This window comes from Cyclopterus lumpus, chromosome 9, assembly GCF_009769545.1.
Source record: "Cyclopterus lumpus isolate fCycLum1 chromosome 9, fCycLum1.pri, whole genome shotgun sequence".
NCBI lineage: Eukaryota > Metazoa > Chordata > Actinopteri > Perciformes > Cyclopteridae > Cyclopterus > Cyclopterus lumpus.
The window spans coordinates 26,014,807-26,039,177 of NC_046974.1; the positions used below are offsets into that span (position 1 = coordinate 26,014,807).

Genomic DNA, 24,371 nt, shown 5'->3' on the forward strand with positions numbered 1-24,371 from the left:
AGCCCCCCGTTATTATTATTGATACAAATGAACAATCCCGTTTCTGAATGAGTATGTTGCTGTCGTGTTTCCGGAGGCTCACCGACTCCTGGAAGCCCATCGCAGGAACATTACATCTGACGGCTGCATCCTCCTCATGGCTGCAACCAAGAGCCTCCTTGTTGAAGAAACACTCCGTGATGGACTTCTCAAACCCAGAGCACTCCACCTCGTTCATGTGGACCGGGCCCATACCTGAAGGACACGGGCAGGAGCAACGGATTGGGACATGGACATTCACCACTTCTTCTTAAACAAATGCCCTGGTTAAGACCTAAACCGTAGCTCAACAGTTGTATTTGCTTAGCTTAGCATAAAAGCTGGAAGAAGCAAATAGAAAATGTCTAGTATATATGTAAATACATAGATGAATATATAAATACTTCCAGTCATTACACTAAGCCAAGCAGCTGAAGCTCCATATTCAGTGTACAGTCATGAGATGGGTGTCGCTCTCATCAACTCCCATCAAGAATGAGTACGCATATTTCCCAAAATGTCTTTAAAAAAGGTAAAATAAGCATAATGACAAAGATAGCTATGAAGTTTATAGTCAATATGGGCCATTAAGGGAAGGGGAAAGAAAAATAGCAATAAGAGAAAAGAGCAGCTGACCATACTGTACATTACATTACATCCATATGAGCCCTGAGATAAACTGGCGACCAGTCCAGGTGAACCCCGCCTTCGCCCCATGTCAGCTGGGATCGGCCCCCACGACCCTGAATGGGATGAGCGCGTTGGATAATGTAATGGGTACACGTGGGCAAATTCAAAACAGCTCTGATAAATGCTTCATATGTGCTGATAAGATATTATTATTTCCATCTGTGTTCTCCAAGGAAAGAGAGCCCGTCACTGATGAGAAATCAGGATGGGAAGTTATTTTGGAAAAGGTATGCTCTGTTTCAACATGTTCCACGTATAACGCTACTGGAATGTGTCCTGTGTGTTTATGAAAAAGGAAACACAGACACGTTTCTTTCCATCCTGATAACAGGTGAGCTGAGGCTTTACAACACTGTAGAGCACGGGCTGGATATATGCTGAGTGTGTATTTTAGAAGTGTGTCACATTGTTATTGGGTGGGAGGGTCCTAACTTCCAAACCTGCTGTAAAACCCTCCGTGCAGGAGGTGTTAGAACCCTGCAGGTGCCGTCTGGGAAGAGGCCGTAAAGTCAGACTGCTGGAGTGTATGAACAAGTCAGTTTAGGCAACCAAAATGTTTCAATTAATATTCATGGACTGAAAAAAAAAAACTATTATACACTAAATGCTCAGCACCAAATAGTGGATGGACGCAGTTAAGCGACACAGCATTTAGCAGATACATGGCCAGATATTTCCCTAAAACTTGGAACACTTTGGACTTCGCACTGAACAGCACTTTAGCCCACCCACTGGTGCAATACTAATACATTTAAGTACTTTTTAATTTTTTTTAAATTTATTTTATACACTTTATCCACTTTATTCTATTTCTACTCTGTCTGTATATATAATATTCTTCTTGTTTTTACTCTGTTATCTTATTTCTGTTATTATACTACTTGTTTTTTACTTATTACTGTGAGCAATGCTGCTGTAATCCTGTAATTTCCCCACTGAGGGACTAATAAAGGATTATCTTATCTTATCTTATCTTATAAGGAGAAATATTACTGGAATCACAGTTGTCAATAGACATGTTGCTTACACATTATCATGATAACTAGGTAATGTGATGGGAAAGTTTGATACACTGTCCCCAATTGGATAAAAAAATAAATAATTCAGCTTTAATGTAAAACAGCTTATTCAGTGTACTGTTCTCCATGGGCTCTGTTCACAGTCCAGCTGAGCGACACATGGCGCGTCTCATCACTTATTCCCCTCAGCAAGTTACTTCCAAATTGACGACACAAGAATCTCAAAATATCCCCACAGAACCATATCTGGATATACCAGCTGATGGATGGATTGCCATCCTTACAGATCTGCGCAATGGAACTAACCCGGTTCCCCCGAGCTAAACCCCTTTCACCATCAGGTCTGTGAGTTCATGATGCTCTAAGTGGCTCACACGGGTGATGGGAGGAGGATCGCTGATTAGAATTACTGCCTGAAATGTTGGGGATTTGTAGATTTTGTAGGAAATATACATGCATTGTTGTTCCAAGAATAAAGAGTCATTCTGAGTTTGGCATGGGACGGTTTCAGGGCCACCCGGTACTTGTACCACCTTATTCCAGGCTGCTGCAGCTCACAATCCACTTATTTATGCGGTGGCCTCTATGGAGCAGTCTAGTTTAGACAAGGCATATTTTAATGCTCCTTTTTTTCTTATGTTTTGCCCGCAAATCTGAAGAGAGGCTGGAAAAAGAGTCTTTTTCTGAACTTTTTGAGCACAGTGAGAATGTAAACAGGTATACCTTGTCCCAAGCGACCTCCGGACAGGGCCTCTATGGCCGTACCGAAGCCCAGCTCTCGGCACACCACGGTGGCAGACAGCAAGCTCCAGTTATCGTCACATATGGTGCCCCACTCTCCATTCTTCAACACCTCCACTCGCCCCTCGCCCACGATGGCCCCGCCACGAAGACGAACCAGCGGTTGCTGAAGAGGAACAACACAGACAATCCATGTAAAAGCTGAACTGTTCACATTCTAAAACCACATATACCACATCATGTTTCTGTATTCTGGTTCTTTCGAAAAGAACAGCTTCAAGTGGAACCTCCACGTTTCCCTTTTCTGTGAAAGCGGAGGCAGCAGACTGGGTGGCTTCATGTTTATAGAACATGTTATAAATGTGGTTCTCCCATAACTGTTTAGACAAACTGGAAGTGTTTAGTTTTACAAGTAAATACATTAGTCCCAGTTTAATCTGACATGCTGCTCTCGGTATTCACAAAGCCCAGACATCTTAAGGTGTGCGCTCCGTAATAAACATAGATCCACATACTGACATTAACAATTAACAAACATTCATCATAAATAATCCTATAAATATCAATTGTCATGTCTGGTTCCAACTTTTCAAATGTTTTAGTCTGGCTTTTACAAAAATCCTTGCGATATTGAAATATCGTTTTGGATAGTTAAAACAAGCAAGACAAATCCCCGTTGCAATGGGCATCTGTCGCATTATCTGGGCAACCAGCTCAAGTCCTGAAGTGATTCAGTTCTTTTCGTCCACTCTCGTGTGTCCTCTCGTTTCGACTATCGTGTTCTAGTTCAAACCAGAGTCTGAGCAGGCAAGCTCCAACCTCACACTGGAATGTGGAGTCACACAGAGAGCAATGGAGTCGGCTTAGAGGAGCTGATCTGGAAGGTGTAAAGTGAGCTTTACATCCCCTGAAACCGTAAGAAAAAAGAATGCCTGTTTTACCCACCGGTGAGGTCAAAGGTAGGAAGACCTGTGAAACCAGTAGGATGTCAAGTGAAGACTTACTCAGTAGATACATTAAAAGACTATAATGCTTTGGGTTTTCATGTTTCATGTCATGATGCCAGACGGATCAGCCCACCTTAAGTTTGATGGGGTTCCAAACTGGGAAAACCATTTCTTTATGGGGCTATTGTCATGTCAAAAGAACTCCAAAAAGTGTTACCAAAAATCAGGAAGCACAATTTGTTTAAAATATTAAGCTTCCCTTATCTTGTAATGAGGTATCCTTGTCCAAACCACCACCAACTTCCCCAGACCAAACGGTGACCTAATGCACAGCTGAGGAACAGCTGGAGTGAAACCACGAGGAAGAAAGGTTGAACACATGTTAGGATCCCTGTCTGTTGTTAGTGTTGGCTCCCCTCTTTGTTCCCCTCCTGTCCGGTTTGTTGTTGTGTGCTTAATGTTTTGCTTTTGTCAGTCTACAGTCTCCACCTCCGGTTTCCGCCCACTACCACGCCCCTCTCCTTTGGCTCAGCTGGGGCTCGTTGCCCTAAGTGCCGCCAGCTGTTTTAAGGACCATAGCATTCCCTGACGGGTTGTCAGATCATTCCGGTCACCAGTCTGGTTCCTACTGCATGTTGGGATTCACCAGATCTCTACCGATCCCGTGGGTAGCAAGGACTTGAGCTCGGTTGAGTTGCCCTCCTGACTCCAGCGAGGGAAGACTCGCGCCTGATCAGCTGGTCAACTCTGATCATTGTTTTGTTTGTTTTATTCTTTGCTGTTTTTTCCTTCCCGATCAATTAGGGAAATAAAGATCCTGAATCTTAAGGTCTGCTGCGAGAGCGTGCGTTTGGGTCCTCCACACCACACAACCCTAACAACACATCATCATCTCTTTCAGTATTAGACTGAAAAGTCGTGTCTCACAGAAAACAGTGCACACAAATATGTGATTGCCCACACACTCCTGACCACACGCTGTCTTTATTTAAATCTCGGAAATAGCCGACAATGCATCAGCATCCAATCCCCAAATAACTAGCATGGATCGTTCCAAATGTGATCGACTCTAAACTTCACGGTGCTCTGTTGGAGGGATGGTCCACACCAAATCTTTACAGATTCTTTTTGGTGTGAAGAAATCAAAAACTGTGCAGTTTTTTCAAAGTGTCAAAACGGCGGTGATGATGCGTCTTCTCTGACTCCGGAGCCTAGTTTCATGCTCATGGACCAAAGTTAGCTCACACTGGTGTTGCTTTCTGGAGAAACATGTTTATCCTTGCCATGTCCCAATCATTTCTTTCTACACCGTGTCATTTTAATACCCCGAGATGACAATAATTCACTTTGATGGGAATGAAGTGTTCACATGAGCCACAGCTGCAGTACACAAAGTGACCATGATGGCAAACGATCTCCAACCTCTACGTAGAGCCAGAGAACTGAGCGGAACCAGTGCAGCTATTTCTGAAAACAGCTTTGTTGACACCAGACATGACATATTATATATTATATTATTATATGTGCCACTGACAGAAGACAGTAAGCACTTACTGTCACAGTGGCTCATTATAGGACAAATATCTTGTCAAAAATGTGTGTATTGTAAGGTCAAATCTTTTAATGTCTGAGCAAGAGCTGGAAAAGCAAATCAATCTTTAAGACTATGGAATTATGACTTAAGTAAAAAACACCAAAGCATCAACAGCGGGGTATTTTAGAGTATACTTTACCTCTTGTCTGAAGGCCTTCCTGAATCCCGTCATGGGCGTGGGGGCGAAGTCTCTGCCGGGCACGCAGCTCACCACCACAGGCAGCCCTCCGGGACAGGTCTCATTGGGCTTCATGGATGTGCCCTGGCCCAGTTTACAGCTGGACAAATGGGCTTCATTGCCAGTGCAGTTCACAGCATAGTCCCAGTATGTGGGCTTTCTCCGGCGAGCAAACATCCTGGACAGATGGAGGAGAAGGAAGGGAGGTTCAACTAATCTTTCAGCGGTCGAACCGAGTATATCAAAGACGAGCATGAGACAACTAGAATGGAAAAAGCTCAAACTTAAGTAAGTAAGTCGTATAATAACAGTGCTTCTGTCAGGGGAAAATGAAACATGTCATGTCTGGTGTCAACAAAGCTGTTTTGAGAAATAGCTGCACTGACTCCATCTCCACATCTTTCCTATGACAATGGGCTAAATGACCATATGTGAGGTTTTGCTAGTAGTAATGAAAAAATAGTTAGTAGTAGAGTTAGTCTTACTTATTCTGTAAGCATCCATCAGCTCATTATTTAGCTTTCACTACTTGCAACTTTATGGTAATAATAATAGTAACAATATTTATTATAATAATGATAGGCTGTTTTCCTAACACGTTAGCGTAGCAACTTGTCAATCAAGAGTGTGACATTTAGCTAATAATGGAGTTCTGGTAATAATAATAGTAACAATATTTATTATAATAATAATAGGCTGTTTTCCTAACACGTTAGCGTAGCAACTTGTCAATCAAGAGTGTGACATTTAGCTAATAATGGAGTTCTGCGTCGAAGTGGCAAAAAAAGGTTAATACGCATGATGGTTTATGACAATTTACTTTACATTCATGGAATAAATAAAAATAGGATTTCATCAACTGCAGGTCTAGATTAGGAGTGCGTTATCTTAACACCACACAACTAGACAAGGGCAATGCTGTTAGCACACGGTATAATTAACAACAAAGGTGAAAGGTCAGCTAACAGCTTCTCCATATGAACTAGAACACACTGGGGTAATGACACTCGTTCAGGCCTGGTGGGGTGCTAATCTCTTCCTCCCCACTTATTAGTGAGCCCACATTATGTATTTAATGAGCGCCATTGGCAGAGCGGCCTGTCCTATCCTTGTATCTCGTGTGTCTGAGGTGCACGTGTATTAAAATTGGACGCGCTGCACTAGTTTTTCATGTGGGAGCTGGAGAGACGGAAGCTATCCAAAACTAATGCTTTCAAATGCAATTGAAACCCAGCTGTGATGCATATCAGTGCAGTTCAAATGGAGCGCTGATTGAATAGGCTGTTAGTCCTGAGGCTGTGAAAACCTCTTACAATGTGTACACATTCACAGTCAAGCTTGTTCTGAACTTTTAATACATTTAACTAACTTTCTAGCTGCATCTAATGATACTGCACAACAACGTGGGCCTTTAAATGCAGGAGAACTCCATTGGTATTAAATATCCACGTATTTGTCAAGGTGAAAACACTTGTTTCATGCCTTCTGTGGCTCTGAAGGAGCTCGGCTTGGGCCTTGAGACTGAAAACCTAGAACAGAAAGTCTCCTTATGGATTGTGAAGGATAGGAATACCAGGCAGGGTAAAGTTTCACAACTCCATACCATTGCATATGGAACATTTTGAAACCTTAACCATACACGGGTAGAACAGCGGTATCTAATGTTCAGCAATAAATTGTGCATGGTATCACAGTTGAAAACCACAAAGGACATAAAAACTCCCTATTACTAGACTGCAGGCTGTGTAGTGTGAACATTACAGCAATCTGACGACATTGACACTTTGAAAGTGTCAACTTGTTTTTAGAGGCAGAGGCAATAATTCCATCTGCATTTAAAAAAAACAATTTGACTCTTTTTCGTCCCACACAGGTTTACCAACGTACCATCTTCACTGTGATTAACCTCACACTGCACTAAATCCGTGTCATTTTGTAGCGTGAAACGGATCATTTCCCATTTAGAAAACTCTACAGCGCGCAAACACACACACACACACACACACACACACACACACACACACACACACACACACACACACACACACACACACACACACACACAACAAGGACCCACATCTTGTTCACGTCTTTGTTTTGTGACGACCCCCCCTCCTCCTCCCATACGGACACAGGTGTCCCTGTTGTCTGGTGCTGATGGGAGTGTCGTCAGCGGGATGAGCCACACCTGAACTGGTTTGGCCTTAAAGACCTTCTTCATTTGGAAGCCAGGTCTCTCTGGGGAGGAGATCCTTTGTGTCACAGTTGCTGTGGCTTGTGTTTCAGTTCTGGTTCTTTGTGCACACGTCCATACGTCCATACATGCACTTCACCACCGGTAACTGACACCTCCACTTTACATGGTTTGACTCCCTGTTTGTTGCCATCTCTGAGCCGGGTTGTGACAATTTAGACATTTGACTTTCAAGCCGGTGTTCCCAAACCGACTCTGGATAAAGTTAAGCTCTACAGGAGCCGATTCAGGATGATGGTACTGCTGTTTCAGCCTGTAGAAACAGACGTTTCCCCGGGCTGAAGTGGGAGTAGGCTGACACGTAGATGGAAAGTGAGGGAGCCCTCGTGCTCCGCTGTGGTTACCGAACGCAGACAGTAAATTCAAGGCCAACTTGAGTGTTGGATGTTTTATGGTAAACTGTGGCCGCTCGGCTGCAAGCTTCCGCATGTAAGCACGATTTAGATCCCTCACACATCACGCCAGCTTTGTGGAATGCACTGATGTTGGGTATAGGGTTGCAAAGGGGCGGAAAGTTTCCACGGGAACGTTTTTTTTGCAAAAGCATATAACAGGGAACTTAAATGTAGTTGAGAACAAGATTATGCACGCCGAGCTCAGCTGGACCCTGAATGCAGCTGGTTGGGAACATTGTCTGCCAGAAACATAAACATAAAACGTTCTGTTGTTTTTGAACGTCTTTGTCATCAGTGTTGTCTGAACGTTTCAGCCCTATGCCTGGCAAGTGTGAGAGCGCCGAGTGGCGTAGAGGCCAAGAGCGGTATTGCAGACAGATAGAGATTTCAATTATAGCTCGCAACATATTTTTAAAAAAAATAACTGAACTAGTTCATTTTTTGGAGCTGTGAACTTAGTTCAACATTTTGAATTATGAACTATGAACTGAACTAGTTCATGTAGAACTTTCCCAACTCTGTTTGTCATACCTAGCATATTGATTACTTGGTAAACTGAAGCCATTCATTTTAATACCAAGTTTATTTGTATACAGTAGACTAACTTTTTACAGCAGTGAGGAGGACGTTGATGAGGTCCAGGAAGAAAGCATTTAGATTCAGGGAAAAACACAAAAAAAAAATGTGGGTTGGGGGGTGGTGATCATAGGGAATACACCTTTTGTATTCAATGTTCATGTTTTTGTTGTTCGATGAAAGAACAAAATGTCAAAAAAGTCAAACATGTCATTTTTAAAAGTTGTATTATAAATGTTTGCATGCATGTCTGCTTATGACAAGGTACATACAGTTAAATTACCCCAACATTTTCAGTTTATTCCTGTTAATTCCCGTATATTCCCGTTAATTCCCGCGGAAAGTTTCCAACTTTGAATATTCCTGGAATTTTGCAACCCTGGTTGGATATGCAAGAATCAGGTCGGCATTCAATGGGCTTGTGACGTAAACATCCACACAATGTACTTTAAATCCTTCAACAGTAGTGTTCCTAAATGACAACAAACATTGATTAGTTTTTGAAGATGTATAGCCCCGCTGAACTGATGGCATGTATGGATTCAGTTTCACTTGCTGTGAATATTGACTTCCAGTGAACTGACATTAGGTCCTTGCAGGACAGGCTGTTAACCCAGGGTGAATTACCCAACATGCAAAGCAGGTAGCTGCCCCAGGTTCCCAGAGATCCGACCCCATGAGCACCTCGGGCCTCTAGAAATCTAGACCAAGATTTATTTAGAAATAAAGAAAACAACTTGTGAAAGGCCTAGCACAAGCGTTGATACTACAAGTTAGGGACGAGTCCTGATTTTCAAAATAATTATTCGTAATTATTCTTTAGAAAAAACGTGGTTAAATAAGAAAATATGTGATTTAATTTAAAAAAGAGATAAGTTATGGACTTTTTATGTTTTATGTGACACATATTATTAATGTATTTATTATCTGGCCCCTGGCCTCCTGTCAGTGTCCAGCAGTGGCCCTGGAACATTGCATATCCCTGCCCTAAATCCTCCTCTGCTCTTTGGAGTGACCCAGGACCACGCGTACAGCAGTGGAGTACTCACTTGTAAACTCTGGCATTGTACTTCCTCTCCCCGGGGAAGCCAAACATGCCACAGATGATTCTGCTGTTGTGCTGCGTCCACTCTGTGTTACAGATCTGCTTCCATTTACCGTCATCCTTGACCTCCACGTAGCCCTCAGTCACAGGGATCCGCTTACGGTAGGATGACAGGATGGCTCGTATGCGCACGTCCTCCACTTGAATATCCAGGTTCTGGGGACAAAAATAAAATATGCACAGAGGTCAAGAAACTTTAACCACTGATGCGGAAATATAAAACAGGTTTTTTTCTAGCGGCAAATTATTTCTGTTTTTCTTACCGACATATCATTTGTCACAGTACATGTGTTTATGTGTGTATTAACACACATGTTTTGGTATTAGTTTTATACAGGGGCCTTGAAGGGTTAAGGGTTTAATCTGCCGGCCAGACAGACCTCTGTGATCTGATGAGATATAAACCGGCTATACATCTGTCTACAACCAGCATTTCCTGTGTTATATAACACTCAATCAAAGACTCTGAACCCCAGGTCCACATTGCTACCACAGCCACTCTGCCCCGTGTGCGCTGCTTGCAAATTCTTCCCCAGATTGCTCAAACATTTTTACGGCGAATCACCTTATTCATTCTGAACGCCATGACCAGCTGCCCTGCAACTATTTTTTCCTTTAAAAGACGAAAGTATAAAAGGGTTTCCATGGTAATGTGTGCAACACATCTAAGTGGAAAGCATCAGTCGGAAGAGAAAAATGAACAAAATCAGCATTTTGCACGTGCAGTCGGAGGCAATTAAAGTGACTGCCTTTATTTTTCAGACGCTATGTACTACTATGGTACACCAGTTAGTTTGTGTTGGAGTCTTTAAAGGTTTTACTTTCACTAGCCCTGTTGAGCAACGGGCAGCCCGGGGTTGCACTAAACCCACTGCCTATTTTGACATTTATCAATATCTTAATATTCACAATGGATGGAATTTATATATTTAATGTGAGTGAGGGGTGGTTTGTAATGACGTGCCCACAGTTTATTATCAAACCAACTATGCAGTTCCCCTCAGTTCTATTAGGCTTTTCAGCATTTTTTAATGGCACACAACTTTATTAGTCCCTTTTCTTGCAGTAAAAAAATGTGTTTTGAGCAAGATATTTACAGATATTTTATAGAACTTATTTACATGGCCTCATATAGCATACACATGAGGTTTGAACACAATCGAAAAATGTGAACATAAATCTGATTTGATACAGTATTACCCATCACTCTCCTCGCGACACATGGATCCTTTTAGTGTCTATGTTTTGATTAGGACCATTGATCAAAACAGTTTCCCCTCTTTGTTTGTAACTTTGATGGCCCAAAAAAGAAAGATGTGTTCATCCCTGTAAGTGGAGAAGAACGTCCTCTGTTAGCTCGAGGCAGTGGCCTGTTAGCTCGAGGCAGTGGCCTGTTAGCTTGAGGCAGTGGCCTGTTAGCTCGAGGCAGTGGCCTGTTAGCTCGGTCAGTGGCCTGTTAGCTCGAGGCAGTGGCCTGTTAGCTCGAGGCAGTGGCCTGTTAGCTCGACGCAGTGGCCTGTTAGCTGGAGGCAGTGGCCTGTTAGCTCGGTCAGTGGCCTGTTAGCTGGAGGCAGTGGCCTGTTAGCTTGGTCAGTGGCCTGTTAGCTCGAGGCAGTGGCCTGTTAGCTCGGTCAGTGGCCTGTTAGCTCGGTCAGTGGCCTGTTAGCTTGGTCAGTGGCCTGTTAGCTCGAGGCAGTGGCCTGTTAGCTCGGTCAGTGGCCTGTTAGCTCGGTCAGTGGCCTGTTAGCTGGAGGCAGTGGCCTGTTAGCTGGAGGCAGTGGCCTGTTAGCTCGGTCAGTGGCCTGTTAGCTCGGTCAGTGGCCTGTTAGCTCGAGGCAGTGCGAGGCGGTCAAAAATCAACCCAGAGCCTTTCCTCTCGGACTATTTGGAGGGATTAAATAAACATTTCCCCCTCAAATAGACCAAACCCACATTCTTGTGCTACGTGACAGTGCAGGCCGAGGGGAGGGCGCTCAGTCTGGCAGCTGGGGGGAGCACGATGCTTTGCTCAACAGACAGACCAGTTAAGGCTCCTCTCATATTCAGCCAAGAAGAACCTGGAGATCAAATAATGACAAAGTAGGGTTTCCTAAACTGGCACTTGCCTCCGGGGAAGGGCAGAGGCCACCAGAGCGAAAGGTACAAACCATCAGTCTTGCTAGCCTCTACTATTTTCTCCCAAAGATAACCACATTAATCATTCTGGTCAGAGGCAATGAGGTCTGGACTGCAGAGGGTACGGAACTGGATAGAGGCTGAAATCATGGAACATGATAATGACTGGAAATGTGGCGATGCTGACCGTGTCTAGATTTACTGGACTCTTTGACTCAATGGCAGACGGACGTTGTGAGATGGGTTCCAATGACTGACGTAGATTGCTGTGGGCATGCTGGTGCTTAAACATCGAAATAAACCAAATCCATGCAAAACCCCTTATCTGTGCGTATAACAGAACTTATATAAGAGTCTGAAAAACGGCTACTTTTCTCATTTATTTCGAGATCCAACTTGTCATTGTCCCTTCCCCGACTGTCCATAGATGAGATAGTCCTCACGTGTACAAAAGCCTGTTCAGGAAGAAAAGTGGCATAGATGGAAAAGCCATTAGTGGGATGAGTTGGACCGGAGAGGTTATCTGTTGCAACTCAGCTTTGTTTCACAGAGGCTACTTCGAGGTTTTGATACATGTTTTTTCTAATGCCAATGCTTTAAGCCTAAATTCCTCGATTTGGAAGTCTAATTACACCACTACACTCATGGTCATGTAATTAGAGGCAACAGGTCAGTCGGGAGCAAGTGGGGCAAAGCCTGACCTGCTGCTGGGGAGGCAGAAAAGGTGTGGTTTTAGTAGCACTGCGTAACTTGGAAATGAATAGAATTCTGGATTAATGCATGACATTAAAAAAGATCTTTGGTTGCTGCAGTTTTTTTCATTACTCAAGGTAAGTGGGTGGATAGAGTTTTAAAATGTGCGTATGGCCCCATTCTCACAATGTTTAGTGCCCCAACAATATGCTTGCCGAATTGTCTTTGGCAATGAAAACAGTTGTGGGGCTGGTGCCTGTTGCCCCGCAGCAATTTGATTGGCTATTTGCTAAGTCCTTGAGCTGAAGTCACTGGCTTGTAATTAGCTGAAGTTAGTATTTCTTTTACAGAAGATAGTTACTGCGCCGTGGTTGCCATTGACAATGTGGATTATCTTCGACAGCATATTGTTTGTTTGAACCACTATTCATGTTTCCTCACACTTGGAATAATAAACGGGTTTGTTTTACACCTGAAATAAACCCTTTTCCATTATTATCATGCGGTTAGAAGTCTCTAAACAATGTGGGATGGCCAAAGACCAAAGGACCCAAGAACAATAAGTCCCAGACGTGTTTTTCTCACTCCCAATAAGTCACTTGGGATACAACCACTGAAATAGAATATCCAAATACCCTCCATAGTGATGAGCTATTGTTTCAGTTACTTTATATTGCCCACAGGCATCTGTGACTACTGGAAGAAGAGTGGACTTAGTATGTCATAGTTTTTAGTTTCCTCTACAGTCCACTGTGGAGTCGAGACTGCGTTTTCCAGAACAAATAAAGTGCATGGAACATATGGTTCCAATAAAGTTCCTCAACAAGCCTCTCTGCCAGCAGAAATCACCTCACATCTACAGCAAAATAACACATGCAGTGTAATATTTAGTCGCAGGTCTCTTCCTGAGAATTCTAATGAGCTGCAGCCCTTTTCAGATATGTATGCTGTCAACATTTTTACAAGTCCCTATCTAGACTTCAAGAAGGGAAAACGGACCAGCTGCAACGCAAATTGAGGATAATGTTTAGACAATGCAGGATGTCGTACTGTGCAGTTGCTCCTTTAAAATCCATTAAAAGAGCACAACAAACTACACTTTTACAAAGTTTTTACAATTATTGAATGGAAATAAACAGCTCTAATGTGGCATTAAAGCTGAAGTGACATTAAAACTTGTGGAAAAGAAAGATGATGACATATTTCAGTATGGACTAACTATGACCTTACCATTACTAGAGCTACACTAGCAGCTAAAAATAACCTCTCTCAATTCCTATTTACTCGCTTTTTTCACATAGAAAAAGACAGATAACCATACAACACAAACTTCATCGGATAGAGTTAGCTACGTTGCCTGGTTGGTCCGGTTTTCATAACGACCATGTGATATGTTTGAAAGCTCGACAAAAAACTAGCGAGCTGTCCTTGTTTTGTCGAAAATCCCATTTCCAAAACAAGAATAAACTGTGATGATTAAACTGTACGCCAACAGGGACGACAAGTCCTAAAAGTGCAGCTACTGAGCTCACATGTCCAGAGATCCATACAAAAATGCTGGTAATTTGGCATTGAGTTGGGAATGTTTAGTCAAACAGTTACTATTTCCAAGGGCAGAAAAAATAATTAGGCTAAAATACGCCAAATACGAGTTGAACCGTAAACACTGTGTTATTCAGCACATGTGACACATGTTACGCATTGTGACAGAAAAGAAAGGGACAGCTGCGGAGAAAAGCCAAAGAACAAACTAGCAGACACCACTGCATTCCTCTTCAATAACACACTTGATTAAAGGAGACAACTCCCTTCTGCGTATGGCTCGAAAAACATTGACAGTCAGAATAATTAAAGGCATATTTCCTAAGAAGTTGATGCGTGTTTGTCTCAAACATAAAATAATCCCATTGAATGTGAAAGCAAGCTTTAAGCCTCCATTCAGATCCTCCATTCACACTGATGTCAGATGAAGCGCTTCATTTCAGAGTCTCCAGAGGCTAAACATCCGCCCGCGTTGCACTGTGGGAATGTGATGCCTGGGGGCGAAAGCTTTCACATAGCAGGCAGAAAACATCTCACAGCTATGTGCGGAATAATTAAACAGTTAAAACCATTTTAAGACTGCGACACAAAAGAAAGACATGTAATAATCCACGTTCATAGTGCGAATGTGCTGACGAGGCAATTCATGGCGCCCTAACGCGACATTGTTGGAGATTTACAGGGAGGAAATTGGAAGATTTGACCTTAAGGCCACACAGGGGAAAAAAGGACTAAAGAGAGACTCTGCTTGGGGTGACTTCATGGCTGCTTGTAATCTACTTATGAGAGGGAGAGCAGCAGAGAGAGAGGAAGGAGGGAGCATGAGAAAAGAGCTGAAGAAAAGGAGACAAGAAGTGAGGACGAACAATGCAAATTGAGAGGAGAGTTCCAGATCTACTCGGCGTACGAGTGAGGAACCCATGTATCTTTATCAACCTCGCGAATGACACATTATAATGAACTGGTGTTTGTGCCATCTTAGAAATATGGACAAAATATTTGCAGTCTTGATGCAATGACCCAGACAATTATAGAAATACAGGAAAAAAAGGATAATTAAATAACATTGTATTTACAACTCTGGCCACAAATAACAAGATAAGAATCAATCAGGGCCTTCAATAAAGTGCAGATCTCTGCCAGGTATTATAATATGTCGGGTATGGAATGAATATGGTGACCGGGTTCAAAATGAGACCAAACTTATCAATGTCAGATGTTAAACAGCAACAAAGGCCAACAAAGTGGCCTGCAATAGACTCGGCATGCTGTTAGGAAATGCTACTGAAGCAGTTGATCACTTCCGACCGAAGTTGATTACGGTATAAAACAATAAAATTGGTCAATAAAAATTGTCTGCAATATGCAGAAGGTATAACAACGTGGTTCCATTTGCTAAACAAATCTGTATACACAAAAAGCACTTTGTGTTGTTGTATTTGTTCTTTCAAATGTAATTCCTGACATTTCCCAAACAGATCTTATTAGAGTGTCCATATAGCGGATCTCTTGGCTGTATTTTGGCCACAGCGCTGTTCTGAGCTAAATGCTAATATCAGCAAGCTAACATGCTCCCACTGACAACGACAACGTGACGTTCACACTCTTAGTTTTAGCTTGTTGGAAAATGAAAATGGGGGCACAAACATTGTCAATCAACGCAACCTAGAGAGCTCCTTGAGCATATTCATAAATGTGCACAAACAATATTAGGCTGATGGGCAACATAAGCTGCGGACAGACACACACACGACCAAACGCATTATCTCCCCTCGGGTTTGCAAGGGAAGAATACAAAAAAAACAATAAGCAGCTCTAATAATATGGCTCTAATATATGAGTGCACGGTAATAACTCAAGGTTACTCTCTTTTAAATGGCTGTAACTAGCAATTATTTTCATTATCAAATACATTGTTTTTCTTGATCTTATAAAAATGTTAATGATGCCATGCGACCCAATGTCTTACAGCCCAGGGTACAGTCATCAAATTCTTTGTTTTGTTCAATCAAAGCCTAATGATATTCAGTCCATTATGACCTAAGACAAGACAAGATGAGACTTCAGAGCTAGGTAACGCTTGTTTGATTAAGATTATTTGACTGTAAAAATAGTCAGCTGGACAATAAGAGGACGCTGTTAAAAAATAGAAGTTAGAAAAGTGACACATTCCCCAGTGAGTCATAGCTACTGGTCCTGGGTCCTGACTCCCTGCCCTGCTTCCTGCATCCAGCCCCTGGCCTGGACCTGGCCTCCTTCCCAATGGCCCTGCCTCCTTCTCTGTGCCTCCTGCCTCAAAGGCCTGGCCTCATTGGTCTGGCCTCTTTCGCAATGCCTCGTGCCTCGTGGGCCGGCCTCCTGCCATGGCCATGCTGATGCCCCTCCTCTCTTCCTCCTTGTTTCATGGATTGTAGAAATCTGGATCGTGGTCCATGCCTACTAATTATTCATGAATGTATGTCATATTCATGTAATGTGTTGTAACTCTGTAACTCTGTTCATCTGGTCACATGACATCTATTCCTTCTGTCCATCCGGGGAGAGGGATCCTCCTCTGTTGCTCTCCTGAAGGGTTCTTCACTTTTTTCCCCTGAAAGGGTTTTTTCTATTTTTCGGGAGTTTTTCGTGATCCGATGTGAGGTCAAAGGTCAGGGATGTCGTATGTTTACAGGTTGTAAAGCCCTCTGAGGAAAATTTGTAATTTGTGATTTTGAGCTATACAAAGTAAACTGAATCGAATTGAATTAATAAACGATAGTTCGCAGTGCAGTCTTTATAAAGCAACCAGACAAGCTTGTGAGAAGACATTGTGAGAGTCCAACATTATGACCCATTTTCAAAAGCTTTTGATGTTCTATAATTGAGGATGTTTGCACCAAAAAAAGCTAAAAGAAAGTACAATACTCAGCCCTAATTACAACTCTCCAGCCTTTCTGCACCGCTGACAGACACTTCTATAATGCTCCCTTGTGCAACCAGTTAACATTTCCACATAAGTCAAGTGACTAAGAATCTTTCTCTCTCACAGGCCGCTCCTCAGACATCTAACTGCTGTTTTTGTCCCTCTCTGAGGGTTGACTTGTATAAATCAGGTTGTGAAATCTGACTGCATCCCTTTTCATATCCTACAGGACCAGCGTGGAGACTGCCAAACATCACATTTCACAAGCCCCGGAATTTCTTCCTGTTGAAATTGGTTTGAATTGGAATGTAACGCATGTGCATGATCACAGGTCAGACCTCTGTAGCCATTTCTGCATAAACCGAAATGTTGAGGCGAGGCAGCAGACTTCCTTGAAACATTATAGGGACACACAAATAAACAGTGGAGAGACGTGACTGTAAATATTCCAGCACTGTGTGTCAATCTCTTGGTGTTTACTGTGACTAAATATACAGTCGCTGCAAAAACCATGAGCTCCTCTGAACCACAACAGAACAAATTCATGGTGTTCAAGATGTTTAATTCTGGGAAGTTTACAAGTCGGCAAAAAAAAAAAAAAACCTTGATATTTTAACAATGCGAGAAGACAAAGAAAGCAGTCTTAGAGAGGGCTCTGAACCCACATGTCAAAGGTCAGCGACACGTGCATGCAAGGGTTCATGTTTCACCTCCCTCCTAGCTCACCCTCTGGGTATTTCCTCTGCGGTTGGCCGTTTGAGGTTACCATCACCTGAGAAGGCAGCGGTGCCTCTACATGAGGGCTCCTCACCACACCGAAAGTCATAATCATCCCGTGCCACAACATGTCATCATGGCTGCTATTACACGGGAGAATGAGTGCAGGTAAGTAGCCAGATTACCACTTTCATTTGATAAGGCCAGGCTGTATGGCAGCGGGGCCTCGACTGGTTGCGTTTTACATGCTCAGAGCCCACGTGACTTCTTTCCGTGAATGGAAAAGTCTACATTTAGTGTGTGTGTGTGTGTGTTTGGGGGGGTTCAGCTACTATCGCTGCTTGACTCTAGACGTCTAGACCTCTCCAGTCGTTTTTGCTGGAAAATTATAATCTTTACCATTTGCTTCTGTAAACCTGTGTGCAGGAAGCCAGCTGGATGTATTCCCCTCCCACGATAGCATTTACTGTAATTTAATCGCAAGAATAAATGGATAAAAAAGGAATGCCGAAATAACGATATAATAATGCATATTAGTAAAAAGTCTGAATCAATGCTTTGTTATTTCTGACCGTTTGGGAATGGAGTTCGGACTGATTACTGGCTAACATTGTGTGAGCTCAACCAACACTCGAAATAGCCAAGAGAAGCTGCAGATTCATGTGATGTCACTAGACGCAACCCCTTTCACATTGTTTTCTGATTATCATTTGATACCTTGTTATGGAGAAATAACGCTTATAGTCAGAGGGGTACATCTGACTCAATTAATAGTTGTTTTCAATTCAATCCAAACAGAACAACCTCTAAATCCTGACTGTTGCTTTTGGAAAAAGAAAAGAAACGACGCTCTGCAGAGATGTCGGCACGTGTTTTGGGTGCCTTGTGAAAAATGCTTTATTAGATTTTAAAGAAGCAGAGGAGTGGGTCCGAGAGGAAGAGAGGGAGAGACTTAGCTCTGGTTTTCAGCTTGCTCATAACTTTGGAATGTGGATTCATGAGGCCTGCACAGCGTGCAGAGAGATAGCGTTCGGCTTTCGGTGGCAATTAGGTCAGAGCTTATTGGCCGGCCCGGAGAGCGACGCACAGCAAAGCCCTTCGAAGGGTCCGGACAGACGACTCTGACAGTTATGAGCGCAACACCCAACAATTACCCGTTTAACTTCACTTTCGCTGACACACTATTACTGCGGGCTATTTAGAAAGGACTGTTATTAAACCAGAGCCACTATGGGTTATGAGCTGTTTCCAGTCAAAACCTCGCTAAGATTTATTACGCAAAGGTAATCGGAGTGCTGCCGATGCTGCGAATAACAAATGTATACAGTTTTCTGAAAGAAAGTCTGAAAGAGAAACCGGAGTCATCTTGGCCTGTGGTTGCAAACCGGGGGTCTGGTTTACCGGGCTAGAAAAGTCCCTATTGAGTTGTAGCATGGCAAATTGTAGCATCCAGCGGATTTGGAACTTGACCTATACCGTCCTTTTCCTTTTGTAAATGTTGTTTTCATCTGTTTAAATCGCTCCGTCACAACCAATACGAAATGGAGAGCACAATTCGACATGTAAAGTTAATGATTTAAATGTTTGGGCTTCAACAGTAAAATAGGTTTGTTAATCCATCACTGATAACGGCCTGCGAGAGGAAACTTTCTTGATAAATAGCGCGGTGTTTTCCAGCTGTGCCACTGCTCCCAGTTGTACACTAGGTGCTGAATATAGTGGGAGCATTGTGACTTCTTCCACAACGGCCCTGCCTCAAACAGCCATAATTAAGATGTATGTACAGTAACAGACTCCCTCTGAAAGACAAACGCCCATTGCCAAAACAGAAGATGGCAGTAATGTTGCGTATTCCAAGTATGAACAGGGCTTTTGAGACTGAAGGTGGAATGTATGATTTACATTCCATATAAATAAAGTTTACAAGTCGAACACATGTCCTTTGGGCAGACAGTAAATGGAGATGAAAAACAGCAGCAGTTGATAAAAGCTTGATGGAGTGAGTAAGAAGAGTTTACCTCCACATGGTTGGGCAGGGTGTTGACAAATTTGAACCCCGGGATTCTCTTGTCGCTGCACACCACGCCCACGTCTTCACTGTGTTTGCAGTCTGAAATGCCGATTCCATTGGAAGGACACAGCGCCAAAGTCTTCTCTTTGCCTGTGCAGTGGAGATTGTCGAACCAGATGGGTCCTGAAGAGACAAGAGAGACATCCGTTCATGGGGAGGAAGTGGAAACGATGGAGGAATGGATTTCTCTTGAAGGCAAACCTGGTTTCTCCAAAGGTGGTGAGGCATTGACCACGAAGCAGTTTCCACTGCATAGTACAAATGAGTCATGAATTGAAAGATGATGCACGCTCCGTCAATATACTGCACGCTCAGCCAGTTTTGGCCTTGTGTGAAAAACGTAAACCATTCTTATTGTGAGGAATAGGATATTTGTACCTGTCATATTGCAGTCCACTCCCCTCAAATAGGGAAGCCAGTGTTACAGTAAGTGAAGTCAAACCAAAAACTTAATATGGATTTATTTTAACGTTATGACGTCGCCTACATAGGATACAACTCAAACATAGGACTTCACCCAGGAGACCGGTGTTCATGTCCCAACCGAAAGTCAACATTGACTTATTTAAAGTGACACACATTACAGAATTTGACTATGTTGTTTACATAACAGAGCTTACGCAACGTAGCCTACGTAACAAACATACTTATCTGAACCCAAACTACTATCTTTTCATAAAGCTGACCAAGTAGTTGTGTTGCCTAAACCAAACCAACTTTGCTGTGAATTGTATTTTGAGAAGATTGCATGCATCTAAAGAGAGGATAATTGACACAAACAAAACTGCCGGCAGACGTAGAGCGTCATAGTTTGATTGTGGAGCGAGAACATGTTGCATACTGAACGTTTCCATCCCGACAAGAGGGCAGACATTGACTGAGCAGTGCTTTCCTTTACCTACCTTGTCCTTTCCCATATTTTGAGGATGGGGACCATGAGACGGCCTCCAGGTAGCCCAGCTCCTTGCACACCACCTGAGCGGCGTGGATAGTGAAGTCGTCGTCACAGACAGTGCCCCATGCGGCGTTGTAGAAAACCTCCACGCGACCCTCGTTGTGTTTCCTCTTATCTCCCGCCAATCGGAGCTGGATCCTGGGCGTGTCCGGCGTCAGCTGGGGGGCGGTGTAATGCTCCTGCTCGGGGTCAGGGAAGCCCGCCGGGTAGCCCAGGTGTTCGTACTGGGCGACAGCCAGCTCTAATAGCACCAACAGAATGACGGTGCAGCAGGGCTGAAACCGGATGGTCACCATGTTGTCTGGAACCGATGAAAAGACAAAAAGAGAGAAGCCTTCATCACATTCAGGTGGTTCTTCCACAATAGTTTATTAGAGAGGAATCAGATTTAAGTTGCACGAGGTGCACGATAAAATGCAAAAGAAATGAGACGGGGGCCTGTTTTTTAGTGCCGGTCATCGGGGACCGCCGGCTGCTCGCTGTTGCATTTAAACAGCATTATAAATATGGGAAGGGCCTTAAGGAGCTCTTTACCAATTACAGTCTTAGAACCCCTAATAATGTCATCGGGTAATCTGGATGTGAGCTGGCAGACTACTAATGTGTAACAGGAAGCCTGTGGTTCAAACTGAAGACATTGAGTTTAGGAGTGGCCGTTTTCCAGGCAGGGACTAAATTCATGAACGTGCAATTTTAAATTGGTGAACTGCTCGCCATGTTGTTGTTCCACTTGGAATATTAAAGCTGCACTAATCAATATTTTCATACTGTGAACAGATTCAATGTCTATGTGACTTCGCTGATCCCGTTTTAGCGTCTTTGAGCTCATTCTTTGAATTTAGAGCCTGTAAATGTATGTTTTGGTTCCCTCCCTCTGACCCCATGGACATGGTTTCCCTACAGCCAGCAGGCAGATGTTTTTAATGAAAAGGCTTCAATAAACCTACTGTATGCTTCTTGCCTTGCGCCAAACAGCAGACAGTTAGCAACAGGCATTTAAAATCTCAAAAGCATGATATTTCATTGGTGGAGACCACAGAGCTAAAAGGACATCAACTGAAACAACTCCAAGCTGCTTATGTGGCAATGGTAAAAAAAGACTTTTCTGTATTGATTCATATTTGAAATTGGTCTAGTGTGTTGTGTAACAATCCAGTATTTTAGCTAACAGGTTTGGACAACTTCACGAGGTGATGATAAGTCAAATTTGAGTTCTTTACTTTTATTGTTATTTTGGAAAATGAATACATGTGATCACTTATTTGGCAGGCTATTAAGGGCACTGTTTAAAAATGTACGGTATTCTTTTGGTATACTTTTTTAAAAACTGCACATTATGAAAATGATAGAGTTATTACGTCCTATGCAGCACGAGATTATGATTATGATTATGATAGAGGACACTTTCCTCTTTACAGCAAATTAAAAAAAGTAGAACTTGCTATGTCTTGAATTATTATTGTGATGGAATCTTACCATAGATGGAATAAAGATTTCCATAGTTGGAATAAAGTGTCTAAATATGAATGCTTGTGAAACAGTTGCACAACCATTCAAATGAATGTGCGTGAAGGGCTAATCATCCTAGTGTTCTTCACGATAAGTTCAGAAAATGAGTCCGACAATAGCTGAACTGAAGCCTGAAAGCGAGCTGCAGGGTGATGTAATGCCAAACTCCCACAGAAAAACACTTGATTTATGGCTATAAGCCCCTATGGCTCAGAGAAAATCACAATCAAAGCCAGACTGATATAACCACCCGCTCATGGTCGGACAAAACGTGACACAGAACACAACGGAAATCCTCCACAGACTCATCAACAGCTGTGTTTCCACGACCCATTAAATATTCCATGTCACGAGCTCCAATTATTGAGAGTTTTGTGCGAAAACATCTGGCAAGGTGACAGATGATCCTTCAACTGCAGCGATTCTACTTTCCTCATAGTAACGTGGCAGTGGTTACACACACACACACACACACACACACACACACACACACACACACACACACACACATAATGTACAGATGGAACTGAGCCCACAGCCTCTGGGTCGGCTTACAATGTGTCAGTCCTTACAGCGATATTGTCATTAGGGAAAATATGGGCAGGAATCATATAAACTGATAAACAATTCAGGTGATGCTTATGCAACCACAGTTCCTTTCCAGGCAAGCTCCTTTCTGGTTGTAAACCACTGTATGCTAAAAGAAAAACAAATCAAATGCTATTTCATGGTTTTTCTTGGTGTGAAAGAGTTGACAAGAAGGAAGGATTGGCCCAAACTGCAGCCGCTTGGCAAACGGATCAGGATGTTCTGCTCCTCTGTTGCATTCACGAGCTCAAGATCTTCCCTGGTCCAGAGACCTGGACATCGTTCTCTGAAGAAACACTCAACAGATGTTTTTGGAGGGAAAAGAAATTGTGCTCATGAGGATATTATTGTGAAACAAAATGCTATAAAAAATGTCTCAATGTGATTTCAGCTTCATGGAAGTCAGAAACACGAGTCCCAACTCCTGCTGCAGGGGACGCTCGTTCAAAAGATCAAAAGATCAAAATGTCAGTTTATGACAATATCCACGGCTCTTGTCGTGCATCATCTGAAGCACTCTTAGAAGACCTTCACTGTAAGTAGACACAGGGAGCAGGGCTTACATCTCAAGAGCAACAAGGGTTGGACTGCCCTTTTGTGTTTTAAAGCAATTCGACCAACACAACACATGGAGATACATTTTTTAAATGTTCATTATCGCCTAATATTTTGATTACTTTGTTATAATAATCGATTCAGCGTTTAGTCAATTGAATAAAACGTCTATTTCCAAGTTGCAGAGGCCAAGGGGACGTCTTCAGAAGTTGTCCAACAACTGAAACCCCAAATGGATTCAAGTCATGATCCGAAAAGCAGCACATCTTTGGTGTTGATGAATCACTGAAACGATTAATATCAAAACTGCCTACAATGAATCTTCCGACAATCAACTAATTGGTTAATTGACAAAAAGCTACTACTCTACGTAGTGATATACACTAGCGACATGTTTAAATGATGTGCAAACGGAAATAAGGCAGTCTGCTTGTCTAACTCTAGCCCAGATGTATCCACCACTGTAACGCACGCTCTATCCGCACGAGAAGAGCTCCAGCAGGACAACGGGCCCCAGACGTGGTCAACAACCATAGTTACTATAGTTACCGTAGAGGAACCTCTCACGTGTGTGTGTGTCCGTCTCGTTGAACGTACGGTCCGTGTCTCTCCTCGGGCAGAACCCCTGAAAGCCAGCTGCTTCTTCCCCCTTCGCTCTGAACTTCCACTCGTTCTCCGGCTGGAGCTGCAGCGGCGGCCCGCAGCAGCGGCGGCCCCGCCCCTTCACGCCCACCTTGTAAACGATGACCTCACCGCAGATGGCCCGGGACGTGGAAAACAGCGGAGCCGGACCCCTGAACGCAACTCTGGTGGCGCTACTGGCTGAGCGTGCTGCCTTCAAAGGCCGTCGTAAACATTGTTAACGACGGCGAGGTGAAGAACTGGGGTAATGGGGGAGCATCTCATTTAATGGAAAAGTAGCAGGCCGCATGTGAATCCAGTAGTGAATGATATGCACTCATGTGCGTGATAAACCATCACAGTGTGGGCTGTCACTCGTTGTTTTAGGAATACACTCTAAAGATGTCTCTTTAGCTTACACAAACAATGTAGAAGTACATCAATAATACTATTCATGTATCATGTAAAACCACTTGTATTTTACCCTACAGACACGTTACACTCTTTATATGTCAAATGTATATTTTCATTTCTAATACAACAGATCATATGACTAATAGTCAGTGTATGTCAAGGGGTCGCAACA

The 24,371-nt window shown here is 43.0% G+C and overlaps 1 protein-coding gene across 3 annotated transcripts in view; it reads right to left on the bottom strand.

Annotated features, from left to right (window-relative positions):
* Positions 1–23,836, bottom strand: part of loxl2b (lysyl oxidase-like 2b) — a 34,082-nt gene extending 10,246 nt beyond the window's left edge. The window contains exons 1-7 of one of the 3 annotated variants that reach the window (XM_034542494.1): positions 23,714–23,836; positions 20,460–20,813; positions 19,505–19,680; positions 9,462–9,673; positions 5,149–5,365; positions 2,451–2,634; positions 83–234 (exon numbers count right to left, since the gene is read on the bottom strand). In XM_034542494.1, coding sequence (XP_034398385.1) covers positions 83–234; positions 2,451–2,634; positions 5,149–5,365; positions 9,462–9,673; positions 19,505–19,680; positions 20,460–20,808 — 1,290 coding nt within the window. In that variant the 5' untranslated portion in view covers positions 20,809–20,813; positions 23,714–23,836. The remainder of the gene's footprint in view (positions 1–82; positions 235–2,450; positions 2,635–5,148; positions 5,366–9,461; positions 9,674–19,504; positions 19,681–20,459; positions 20,814–23,713) is intronic. The other 2 variants (XM_034542495.1, XM_034542497.1) reach the window with 2 other exon arrangements.
* Positions 23,837–24,371: the final 535 nt, after the last annotated feature.